The sequence below is a fragment of the Crocodylus siamensis genome, chromosome 4 (assembly GCF_052110815.1).
Source record: "Crocodylus siamensis isolate JL-2025a chromosome 4, ASM5211081v1, whole genome shotgun sequence".
Classification (NCBI taxonomy): Eukaryota; Metazoa; Chordata; order Crocodylia; family Crocodylidae; genus Crocodylus; species Crocodylus siamensis.
Window position 1 is genome coordinate 115,308,674 of NC_143398.1, and position 12,736 is coordinate 115,321,409.

A 12,736-nucleotide genomic window follows, 5' to 3' on the forward strand; every position below is an offset into this window, starting at 1 on the left:
TTTTTTTTTTTTTTTTTTTTTTAATTACAGTGCTGTTAACAGACAGCCTGCTAACTGGGTGTGCTAACCTCAGTACAGAGCATCTGATGGAGTAAGCTTCAGCCCACAAAAGCTTGTGCTACAAATATATTTATCTACTTTTGTTAGTTTATAAGGTGCAAAACTACCCTCCCTTCTGCCTAACTTTAGTACACCAACAGAAATGTAACTACTAAGAGACAAGACAGAACAACTGCTTAGTTTGTTTTACACAATTCTCCACTAACATATCTTCACTATTTGACATTAGAGAATTTCTCTTTGATAATATCTCAGTAGGAACCTGAAGTCATTTTAGACCTTCATCATAATACCAGAGTTTTTGCTGGCACTTCCACCTTCCAAAGTTTTTCCTTTTGCAAATTATAGGATTTGGGCACATTTTTATTCTTGCAGCTTAATTGGGTAGTACCTACATAAAAGGGTACTGCACAAATCGTAGCAGTGTTAGATTCCCTACTGCATGTCAATTCAGATTAGAGAAGACCTTTTCTAGAACTGAAAAGCTACTTCAAATGGCTTAGCTAATAAGGAAACTATGTAAAAAAAAAGGTTACAGCAATAAGTCAACTGTGAATTAAATTGACTAAATTCACTTAGGCTGGTAAAGAGCTGTTGGGTGATAATGTATTTCAGTCACTAACAATTTGGAATGATTTAATCAAATGTTCTAAAAGAGCAAGTGAAACTTTGCCCAATATTCAAACCATTACAGCCCTTTTCCCTTGCAAGTGAATCATTCTACATTAGATTTTATTAAGTCTAATTTGAATTATTTCAGTTTATTTTTCCCACATACCACAATGTCATTGTTTTTTAACACTATCCTCCAAAATATTTGCAAATCTGCCCCTATATTGGTTGTAATTTCCCTGTTCTAGTAAAACAGTCAAATCACTTACATCAAGTCAGGACGGTATCTATGGATAATGGCACATAATGCTAGACCGCTCTTCCATGATATTGTGAGATCTGTTACATTCACACCGGAGTACCCGTCAGTCTGTCTCTGGCACCAATTTAGCAATTTACTAGAGCGAGCTACTGACTCTGAAAGAAACATTATGATTTTAAAAGGTTGCGATTTATATTGCATCTTTCACCAAGTACATTACATGACATATATATTATAGGACTCTCAAACCCTGAGAAAGGATTTCTAGATGGGAACAGCAGCATCCCTGTACCAGAGACAACTTACAAGAGATTATTTTATTTAGGGCAAGAAGTGATGAATGCCCTATCCTGTTTAGTGCAGGGAAAGGGCTTTATTCTGATGATAAGTAATTACTCAAGGTACAATTTGGGCAGTTCAACCTGGCTCTTCTGAAAAATCTCAGAAAATTTAAGATGGCTCCAAGATCTTGTTTTAAGTTTCATCTAAAAGACTTGTAGCAGCCTAGTGTTCCCTGAAACCTGGATATCACATTTCAAATAGTGGAATTTCTAACTGCTTTCTGCAGCACTTCCATTTATCTTGAATACCTCCAGTCAATGTACTGACCTGTTCTTGTCATGTCTTGCCTACCTAAAAGATCTGACAAGATTACAGATCCAAGTGGCACTGGTGCAAGCCAAAGAACAAATATGCAGACTCTAAGTAATTGTATAACCATGGCAGAAAGGTACACTAATAAAACAGAAGACTTGAGTAAAGCCCTATGCCAAATATTGCTCAGTTAGTCAAAAAGACTACAGCCCTAGAAAGATTCAACAAACCCCTCTAGTGGTTAGACTAGACAACTATTTAAAATTCTTAGTGCAGGGCACCCAATTCCTAAAACAGTGTGAGTCCAGTATCTAGTCAGCAAAAAGATGACATTTCATAACAGAGAAAGCTTGAGCATCTACAGAAATAAATTTTTTCTGCCATCATTTCTATATGCATTATAGAGTGGGGGCTTTGCTACCAAATCAAAAGCAGGCTGGATTTTCACAATCAAAGCAAGTTCTTCAAGACGGTAATCAGAAACCTCTCTTTAAAATTATTAAAGAATAGCAAGGAGAATTATTTTAATTATAGTTGAAAATGTAACTGTTTGGAAAGCCAGTCTTTTGAAAAAATGGGGCACTTTTCAAGTGGAGGAGGACAATTCTACAGCCCCACAGCTGTACATGTTCTGCACTGTCCCACTTCTGAGGCGTACAAAGGAGAGAAAGAATGAACTGGACCTACCATTCCGAGATAGCTTTGGTGTCCTGGAGTTCACAAAATTCTCTATCTCCAAGTGAATGTCTTTCAAATCTCCCTTATTGTATAAGTGCCGCACCTATAAGTGTGTGAAGATTATGAATGCCCAACATATCAAGCAGCAAGAGAAGTCTATGTAAATAAGAGCTATACTCCTTGAAGACTAAATTCTCCTTCTTTATCAAAGTTCAAACAGCAGAGAATTCTATCAAGAGCTGTAGGACTACAGGTGGGGAAGCAGAACAAGGCTTTTAAAAGCATCTGATCTGACAGGCATCCAATAGGCTCCCCACACCCGCACTGGGATGGTTTCCCATATGGCAAGGCAGGAAACATGGTGGGTGTGGGGGGAGTCCAACAACTCCTTGTGCCCCAGCACTTTTAAGCTTTGTTATGCAGCATGGCAAGACAAGGCTTAATATGCCACATGTTCAAATCAAAGTGCCAGAGAAACCAGCCACAAAGGTATATCACATTAAATGTAGAACAAGTTTGTTGAAGGTTTGCCATTTTATGGCACCATCAATTAGTTGACCATGTAGCATGCTACAAGTTATTGCACAATTAACACAATAATCATCCAATAAATATAATGTCTGTCTAAGGCCCATAAAGAACAGATATTTAACAATGCTGTCCTTTCAGTCTTCACCTCACTATGGACACCAATTTGCAGCTACAGAATGCTTATTGTTTTTATAAATACTGCAACATTATCACTCACCTAGTTTAAACTCAAAACCCATGAAAGTTCAGGACCACAAATGACAAGTTTTCAATGCTTTTGAGAGATGTCTTCAATATTTAAGTGCAGGTATCTGCAACACTCCCAGTGCCCAAAATATTCAGATAAACAAATGGCTACAAGATGACACAGATCATATGATGTTAAAGGTATATCAGCTCAGTTACCTGGTGTGGCCGCAGGAAATTGACATTGACATTGGGATAGCGGGTGGCAGGATCGATGCTGTATTGGCTGAAGTTTTTAGTCACGTTCTCAGGGGTGGTCTGAGGCAGCAGCCTATAAATGCTTTCTCTAAGGAAAAATAATAATTTCTGATCAATAAACAGGAAAAGGAAATATCTCCCTTGGTCACCTTCAAAGGTCTTGAAGTCAGGACAGTTAAAACACTCAAAATGATAAACCCACCCCTTCAGGTACTAAGCAGATCAGAACCAGAGATGTGTGACAGAAAACTTTCCAGTGCTTTTTTTCCCATAGGAAATTTTCCATTTCTAAAAATTCATCGTTTCATAAAATTAATCAGTAACGATACATGGATGCCAACACAATATTACACAAGCTTGGCAAAGTTGTAATTAACGTTTTTCAAGTGATTATCCCAAGGAAGTGAGAGAGAGAGAGTACGTATATGTTTTACTGACTTGTAAACAGGAGGGTAAATACACTTACATAATAATCCAAACCAAAAAATAAAAATAAAAAAATCAAGCTATGTATTCAACTAATTGGCTGTGCAGATCAAATCAAAACCCAAATGAATGCACTGCTAAGCTTGTTTCCATTTCTCAAAATCTCTTGCTTCTGGAGAATCAGTCAGAAGCACAATTAGAGAAGAAGATGCAAGTGATTGTACAGATAGTGACAGTGAAACTGGAGGTGCTGCAATGACCTCAGTAGAAAAGAGTTAAACTCTGTTGAAGTACATGAGTAGACAACCACGGCGTATCATGCACAGTTCTTTGGGTGTGTTACAATTAGGGTGTCAACAGTTTTCAGTGCCCTTGTTTTTCTTTGTAAAATATAAACAAACAATGTAAGGGAAGTATATGCTCTTGTATATTGTCTTTACATTTTTACAAGTTTTCCAATAAAAATAATTTCTTTCCACATAAAGCTTTGAATTTGAATATAATATTTAAATTGCATGACGTGTGCCTTATTTATTTTTTTTTCCCTAATCAAATATTTCAGTTCAAATACTTGTGGCTATTGGGACATAAAATTATCATGGGGGTACTTTTTAGTTTTGTTTACTAAATACAAGTCATACAAACATGCTAAATCAGATTACACTCTATTTAAGGCATTGGAAAATTTTTAAATTCAAAATTTTCCAGAAAACACACATCTCTGATCAGAACTAGTATTTATGGATCTAATTAACTAGAACACCAGAGCCAGGAGAAAAAAATAAAAGTATATTTTCAGTGTCAACAGTCTTGTATCACAAATGCATGGAATGCCCTTGTCCAGACCTCTGTTTTCAGCTCTGACCACCCTTATCCCTTACTCAAAGGCATAGCAAAAATATAGTCCAGAGACAGAGAGCAAATTATTATAAGGAATGAAAATAATTGCATATAAATTGGATTTCTTAAAAATAAATAAGTAAAAAAATAAATAGTGATGGATGACAAACAAATGGTACAGACAAGTTAAAAAAAACCAACAACTAATAATCATGTTCTCCTATTGCAGGGGAACAGATGCGGCCCATGGACTGAATTCAGTCCGCAGAGCTTTATCATCTAGCCCACAGTGCTACCTGCAGCGCACATGGGCAGTCCAGGGTGCACACTGCATATGGCACCCACATTGGTTCAGCCCTATGGGCTGGATCCAACATGTGGGGCCAATCTGTTAGCATGATCTGGTCTGCAGACCAACTTCATGGCCAAAATCATTTGATATAGAACAGTTCAAAAACTGTATTTTTGCCCACAATTATTCCCCATTACCTCTCTGCAAGAACCTCCAGGGGGCTGGCTCCCAGAGACCAACTTCGTACCATCCAAGCGGAGTCCATGGCAGCCAAAAAACCTCTGGCTATTCCAGTTCCCATTGGCCAGAATGGCTAACATAACAGGTTGCAAAAGAGATGCAACAAGAAAAGGATTACTTTTTGAGTAAAGAAAATAAAACAGTACCAAGAATACATTCAGTGGGCAGTCTTCAGGCATAGCATAGTTCACAAATAAACTTAAGACTTTGGTTATCTCTGGATTAATGGAAGCTTCCCCCAAAGCTAGCATTCCATTGTTCTCTCTAAGCTTCCTCCAAAGCTAGCATTCCATTGTTCCCTAGAATGATTCATAGCTTAGAGGTGCTTACAAGCACTTCTTCAAAACCACAATTTCAGATAACTACAGAATGGTGATTATAAACTGTTTTAGTACAGACTCCTTAGAGGTCCCAGCCACAATGAAAAGCAGGTGGAACAAATGGTGATGCATCAGGTCTCTCTACACACTCAGCTTACTACACAAGATCACTTCCTATTTGCAATACTCCCAGCATTTCTTCCCTCCCACTTTATTACATAAAACAGTAACTGTCCCCCTCAAAGAATTCCTGAAACACAAAAGAAAGTTGTACTCATTTCAGTGGTTTGACAGCTAGCAATTGGTAGTGCTTGTGCTTCCATTCATGGTTCACATGCTAAGCTTAACACTCACCTCCAACAGACTGTCTCCAACCAATGCCACTAGCAGCTGGTGGCCATTCTGCTCTCGCACCAAAGCTGCATTCTCTGATGCATACATACATGTGAAGTCAAACATGGCCACATCTGGCTGTCCATAGTGATTGATGGCAAAATCCAAAGATGGCAGTTGCTGATTGGTAGAAAAGTCAGCAGCTTCCCTGGCATAATTAAGCAAAGCCTCCTGGTCCACATTTTCCCGTGAGAGTAACAGCTCTGTGTCTGCATAGTCCTACCCAAACAAGAGAAAAACTGGAATAAAATAGCTTTGTGAGGAGGGAGACTTAAGTGTGACACATGCAAACCACCTACAATTGCCAAGTCCAATGGTTTAGATTCTTTCTCCAAATTCCTTCATATTTCCTAGTGTCCAGGCTTCCAAGAAAAAAAAACAAACAATGGCTGCCTATACAAGTACTTGGGGAGGGGAGTAGGAGGAAGGGGAGCATTTTAATTAGCAAGCATCCTGGAGAACTGCTCTAAAACACCTCAGCATCATGTGTATTAAGCACCCCCATGTTTCAAAATGGCCAAGGGGCACTGTAACTAAAGCTTATTTGATGAAGTGCACCTCCCCGCCCCCCAAAGCCATTTGGAAACGTGGGGGGCGCTTAATACACATGACAATGAGGCGTCACTGAAGCATTCTAATTGGAACATGGAACAGACTCAATTAATCAAGTATAACTGTCCCTTTATAATCATGAGTTCCTTCAAAAACAACTACCATATTTACTTGATGAGAAGATGAGGTTTCCCCCCCCCCATTTAGGTGAGGGGATTTTCCCCCCCATGTTAACAACTGAGCACAAGGCAGTGGGGATGGGGGGGCTGTCTAATTACTGGGGAGGTCATCTTACATTCACAGTCATCTTGTATTCAGGTAAATATAGTAATGACATTTGTTAAAATTATTTTCCCACTTCGCATATTTAAAAACTATTTTTGTTCCATCTTTCTAGGGTGTGAATTTCAGAGTGTAATTGTAAAAACTTGTCAGAATCAAAAAAGCTTAAATGAGGACTACATAAAAGCATCTGACTGAAATCCTGAGAACTCTGTTGGAAAGAAGTAGACAAACAAACAAATTAATCGTAAAATGAAGGGTGAGAGAGGGAACTTACTGCATGTCAGCTATTCTATGGTAACTGCTTCATGCAACTATGTCTATTCCAAGGTAAGTGGGAGCTAACCTGGGGCAGATTACCACCATTTTATTTAGTCCAAAAATTTTTCTTAAATAGACTGTTTGTTAAGTCCTTCACTCCGGTGCTTTCACAGTTAGCACAAGATAAGCTGCCCTGGTTCAGCTTCCATTTACCACAGGATAGGATTGGTCATACAAAACAGACAGTGCAGAACAGCTGACTTATGGTAAATTCCTCTTCTTCCAATTCAGAATAAATTTGTCTGTCTGTCAACAAGCAGCAAATATGAGTTTTAGCATTATTTAAAAAAAGTTTATTGTATAATAGCTATGCACAACAAAGTAATTTATTTCTTATGTTCATTTGGACTAAGCTTTCAGATGTTATCTAGGATTTCCTCCAATATATTTCAAATGACATTCCTCAAAGTCAGACTGACATGTGAGATACTGCAGAACAAACCCACTAGGAGAAGTTAAATTCTTGATTAATATGAGACATTAAGTATGAAGAATTAATGGAAGAATGGAAGCAGGAAATAGAGAGTACATTGCTTTGCAAAACCTCCTGTCATCCAGGCTCATCCTAAGGAAAACTAAGCTTCAAGTTTATAAAATCATAAATTAGACCACGTATAATCTACAGCAGTCAAACCCAGGTTCTCTCAAGCAAATAAGATACCACTAGCTCATTTTGAAAGGGAGAGTTTACAGAAAATCTTTGATGTACAGTATAATTTGGATGAGGGGGTGAAGAGCTCACTGGCCAAGGTCACAGATGACACCAAGTTATGGGGACGCGTGGTCATGCTTGAAGATAGGCTGCAGATACAAGTGGATCTAGACAGGCTATCAAGTTGGGCAAGTCAGAACCAGATGAAATTCAATGTAAAAACATGTAAAGTGCTCCACCTGAATCAATGCATCTCCAACAAGACCAAGGAGGCGATTCATCTGCTTAATTCAACACTGGTGAGCCCTCCCAGTGGGAGTACTGCATCCAGTTCTGGGCACCACGCTTTAACAAGGACATGGTAAAACTTGAGAGAGTCCAGAGAGGGGCCACCCATATGATTAGAGGCTTGCACAGCAAGCCATACGAGGAAAAGCTGAGGGACCTGGGACTTCAGCCTGAAAAAGAGAAGGCTGAAAGAAGGCTTGGCAGCAGCTTAGCGCTACATGAGGGGCTCGGTGAACAAGTGTTCACCAGGAAGCCCTTGGGGAAAACCAGGAGTAATGGCCACAAACTCCTGGAAGACTGTTTCAGGCTCAACATTAGGAAAAAACTTCTTCACAATTAGGGTGTCCAGACTGTGGAATAAGCTCCCTCCAGAGGGTGTAAATCGCCTACCCTGGAAATCCACAAGAGGAGACTGGACAGTAACAGGTAGGGTCAGGTGACCCCAGCAAGGTGATTTTTCCTGCCTGGTGCAGGGGGTTGGACTCAACGATCTTCCAAGGTCTCTTCCAGCCTTACAATCTATGATCCCAAAACACAAGAACAGTGCTTAAAAAGCAACAGAGTTGCATCAATTGTACAGAGACCCAACCTTGACAGGAAGTCAGAGTACAATGGCTACAGTGGCTGAGACACGCTGAAAGAATGGAAGCAATCCAGGTACCCAAGCAAGTGCACCTCGGAGTGCCAGAGGAGAGAAGGCCTCATGAACAATCAAGACAAAGAAGGCTACATGATGTAGTGTCAGACCTACAGCAATTAAACATGAATGACTGGAGGATGAAGGCGCACAACAGATGGGAAGGGATTCAGATAGTGGAGGCAACCAAGGGCCCCTTGGGCATATAGTATTAAATAATAGTAATGCTATTAGTAATAACAACAACAATTATAATTACTGTTGTTGTCATTTTATTTTAAATATGAGGCGGCAGGTTATATAGAATCATGGAAGTAGGGTCGGAAGGGACCTTGTAGATCTTCAAGCCCGACCCCCTGCCTGGGCAGGAGAAAACGACTGGACTCAAATGAGTCTAGCCAGGTAGTCATCAAGCCTCTTCTTAAAGATCCCCGGGGTAGGACCCAGCACCACTTCCCTAGGAAGTTGGTTCCAGCTCCTAGCCACCCTAACTGGGAAGTAGTTCTTGCGGATGTCTAATCTAAATCTACTCTCTAATAATTTGTGTCCATTGTTCCTTGTCATGCCAGGGGGTGCTAGGGGAAAAGATCCCCGGGGTAGGACCCAGCACCACTTCCCTAGGAAGTTGGTTCCAGCTCTTAGCCACCTTAACTGGGAAGTAGTTCTTGCGGATGTCTAATCTAAATCTACTCTCTAATAATTTGTGTCCATTGTTCCTTGTCATGTCAGGGGGTGCTAGGGGAAACAGTGTCTCCCCTAAACCCTTCTGGTCCCCCCTAGTGAGTTTATAGACAGTCACCAGGTCCCCCCTCAGCCTTCTCTTGTGAAGGCTGAACAGGTTTAGGTCCTGCAGTCTTTCAATGTAGGGTCTGCCCTGTAGTCCCTGGATCATGCATGTGGCCCTCCTCTGGACCCTTTCAATGTTGTCCACATCCCTCCTGAAAGGCGGCGCACAGAACTGGACACAGTACTCCAGCTGTGGCCTGACCAGCATCGCATAGAGGGGGAGGATCACCTCCTTGGCTCTACTTGAGATGCACCCGTGGATGCACGACAAGGTGCGGTTATCCCTGCCAACCGTGACCTCGCACTGTCAGCCCATGTTCATCTTATATATATTCCCAGAACAGGGTTGACCAACTTGAGGCATGCATGGAAGTCACTGGCAGCTGCTGCATGTGCCATGCAGCAGATCGGGGCTGGGGCAGACATGGGAAGATATTTAATGGTCCTATGATTAGAAACCTTATTTCCTGAAGCAGACATAAATTAAGGGCAGAGTACCATTTGTAAATCTGTACTAAGGACTCGATATATTGAGTCTTTCTTCAACAAGGTGCTTGCCACAAAGTTTGCTCAAAACTCATGCAAGTCATGTCCTAAAACATGTTTGTATCAAACCATTCTGAAGAGGCCAAAATGCCCTAGAATATATGCAATGATCATGTGTTTCATCCCTTTCAGAAACACAGTCACTTCTTGCAAACTGCCAAATTGCATCCAAACCAGCTAGTTTATAGGTGTAAAGAATTTAATACTCACATGTCGTATCACCCCTTTGTCCAGTAAACTCTGCTTTTTGGCAGTCATGACGAAGTAGTGAGTATCATCTTTGTAGTAGACAATGTTCTCCAAATCAATGCCTGTGACAGAATGAAGAGATGAAGTGCTATTACAGCAAAAACACAACCTGCAATACAAGAGCACACTAGACTCATCCAACACCCCCTACCTCTAAGTGTGATGAACAGCCCTGCCAAAGTCCAAAACTTCGCAGAGCCAGACAGATTATAGGAGCTGGAAACCCTAGCAAATAGGACTGCACTAAGCAGTTTAATTCACAAGCTCTCAAGGGATTTTTTCTTCTTTTTTTACCTATATGTGAAAGTTATACTGTTTCCCTCTGTAATGGGTTGACTTTTTTGTCATAGCTCTAAGCTAGAGAGAGACTCAGCACCCTGATTTTTCCATGGAGCACTACAAACATATAGCACATCCCAAAGTTTGAAGAGATAGCCATATACTTGTAGGCAAAGAGTGTCAAGCATTTAAAGAATAAACAAATCAGACTGGGAAAGAGGGATAATATATTATACTTTTTGGATCAAGGGTCAGACAGTTTTGAAACAGACAGCTAGAGTCAAAAACTGGTAAATCAGCTTAATTCTTCCACTTCTAATAGTCAGGGTACCGCATACAAACCTGTATCTTCTCGAAGATCCTGAAAGAACTTCTGGTTGAATATAAAGGCCACACCACTGATCTCTTCCACTTTAGCTTCAGCTGTGGTGTTGCGGTTGATGAAGTTTGCTGTGATAGCAATTGCTAACTTGCCACGGAACTCTTTTCGGCGAAAACCTAAGTGGACGACAGAGCAAAGAAATATAGAGAGATACAGAAATACGGTTCAACTACAGAAAAAGTTCAGCCTACCCTAGAGAGGGTTCCTCTTAGATATAGGCAGAAAGGGCTCAAACGATATAGAAACTAGAAATTTTAAAACTTTTCTCTAGGGATTGGGGAGGAAGCAACAAACAATGCTTCATGTAAAAGTCTTTACCAGGAAAATATAGCTATCTTTTCAGAGACCTCATTTAGGTTAACGTTTGTCCATATACAAGCGAGTTGCCTCCACTTTAAATATCGTCGTGTTGCATGCAGCAATGATGCAAGATATCATCTCCAACCAGCTCATTAAAACATCTGCTAGTTCCATTCCTGATCTCACAAAGCAAAAAGATGCTGCAAATACAGCTTTAGGTAACAAAACCATAAAGAAAATGCTGAGAATGAGGAAAAGACAAACGTTAACTAGTTCAACACACCTGATCTTTCGCTACCAAAGGGAAATGTAAAGATTGAGTTCAGAGAACATGCACCTTAGCTATATCCTGTGGTAATGCAAGTGCTGAGTTGGATTCCTGAAGGATGCAAGGAGTTTTTCCTCTACATTCCCAACTTCTTTACAGACACAAAAGCTTAATGTTTAGCAAGAGATCAGAGAGTATCTTGGATATTGCAAATCTGTTCTGTCCCACTCTGTTAAGAATATTTACAAGACAGACAAAGCTACAGCAAACCATGTGCTGTGGAAAATTCTCCAAGGAGGACTCATCAAGAACCATTACCTTCTAAGGTGTTCCTCCTGCCATCCCCTCCAATGATTACTTCAAACTCATACTCTGACACTGGATGTGTTTTCGGGTGAACCAGTGCACGCCAACCTATTCCTGTGGATAAATCTTAAGTTAATGGTAACATATTCAGTGCATCTACCGTCACACACGTATCATAGAATGAAACCTAGAAACCAGCTCTTATTGCATGCAATACTCCTGGTTTGGGAGGCCACTTGACTAAGGCACATCATTAAAGGTGATGTTAGCACTTTTTCAGGGGCACTATACTATCCATGACTGCACTTGAAAAAGGGCAGAAACAGACATCTTTGGTAAAGTGGGATCAGATGTACTGGCATATGTCATGGCACAGGTAATTGCACTCCAGGGATGTCTACAGACCTGTGACAGTACAGCTGATTGCCATGCCCTGACTTGTGGCATGTCTGCAAGTGAGGGAAAACTCCCATTTGTAGATGTGCCCAACTTGGGGAATGCACGCAGATGAATCTGTCCGAAAGGGATTTCCCTATGTGTACCTGCAAGTGAAGAGGGGAGATTCCCATTCCCCCCCCTCCGTGCTTGCTGGTGCAGGTAGGTAAATCCATACTACTGCCAGGAATGGACACTAGGTCGGTGCATGTTTCTAGGAGCAGTGCAGGGCATGGGCTGCAAATGCAGATGGGGGACCCCCCCTACAGGAGTTCCCACCCTTGCAGGCATGCACCAGGAAACCCCTTGGAGAAGAATTCTCCTGCATACTGTACAGGATGCATGTCTGCAAGTGAGGGTTCCCTGCTTGCAAACATGCACCCCAAACCCAAACTTACCTCACTTATCCAGACACATCCCTAGAGGGATACATCTGCACAAGTGGGGAAAGAAGCAGGCACTCTCAATGCCTGAGGGAGCTGATCCTGTCTGGGAAATCCTGGGGTGTGCAGGACTGGGCCCCTCAAGCCCAGGGAACCTTCACCACAGGGAGGCTGGCGAGCCCGGCGAGCCCAAAGAGCTTCACATTGCCCAAGCTCTTCCACCATAAGCAAACAAACATGGGCCACAATAAAGTCGCTCAATTCATTACCATCTTCTAGTGCGACCATAAATTAGAGCATTTAAGGTGCAGCAGCAAGTCTGGATGTCTGCTTGCTTTTGTTTTGTGATGCCATAACATTTTTGATAGCACAAAGGAG

The 12,736-nt window shown here is 41.1% G+C and overlaps 1 protein-coding gene across 15 annotated transcripts in view; it reads right to left on the bottom strand.

Moving 5' to 3' along the window:
• Positions 1 to 12,736, bottom strand: part of MICAL3 (microtubule associated monooxygenase, calponin and LIM domain containing 3) — a 231,236-nt gene that overhangs the window by 126,870 nt on the left and 91,630 nt on the right. For all 15 annotated transcript variants that reach the window (XM_090043473.1, XM_090043486.1, XM_090043484.1 and 12 more), the window contains exons 5-12: positions 11,553 to 11,654; positions 10,627 to 10,782; positions 9,967 to 10,067; positions 5,654 to 5,911; positions 4,937 to 5,052; positions 3,143 to 3,269; positions 2,216 to 2,309; positions 942 to 1,089 (exon numbers count right to left, since the gene is read on the bottom strand). In XM_090043473.1, coding sequence (XP_089899599.1) covers positions 942 to 1,089; positions 2,216 to 2,309; positions 3,143 to 3,269; positions 4,937 to 5,052; positions 5,654 to 5,911; positions 9,967 to 10,067; positions 10,627 to 10,782; positions 11,553 to 11,654 — 1,102 coding nt within the window. The remainder of the gene's footprint in view (positions 1 to 941; positions 1,090 to 2,215; positions 2,310 to 3,142; positions 3,270 to 4,936; positions 5,053 to 5,653; positions 5,912 to 9,966; positions 10,068 to 10,626; positions 10,783 to 11,552; positions 11,655 to 12,736) is intronic.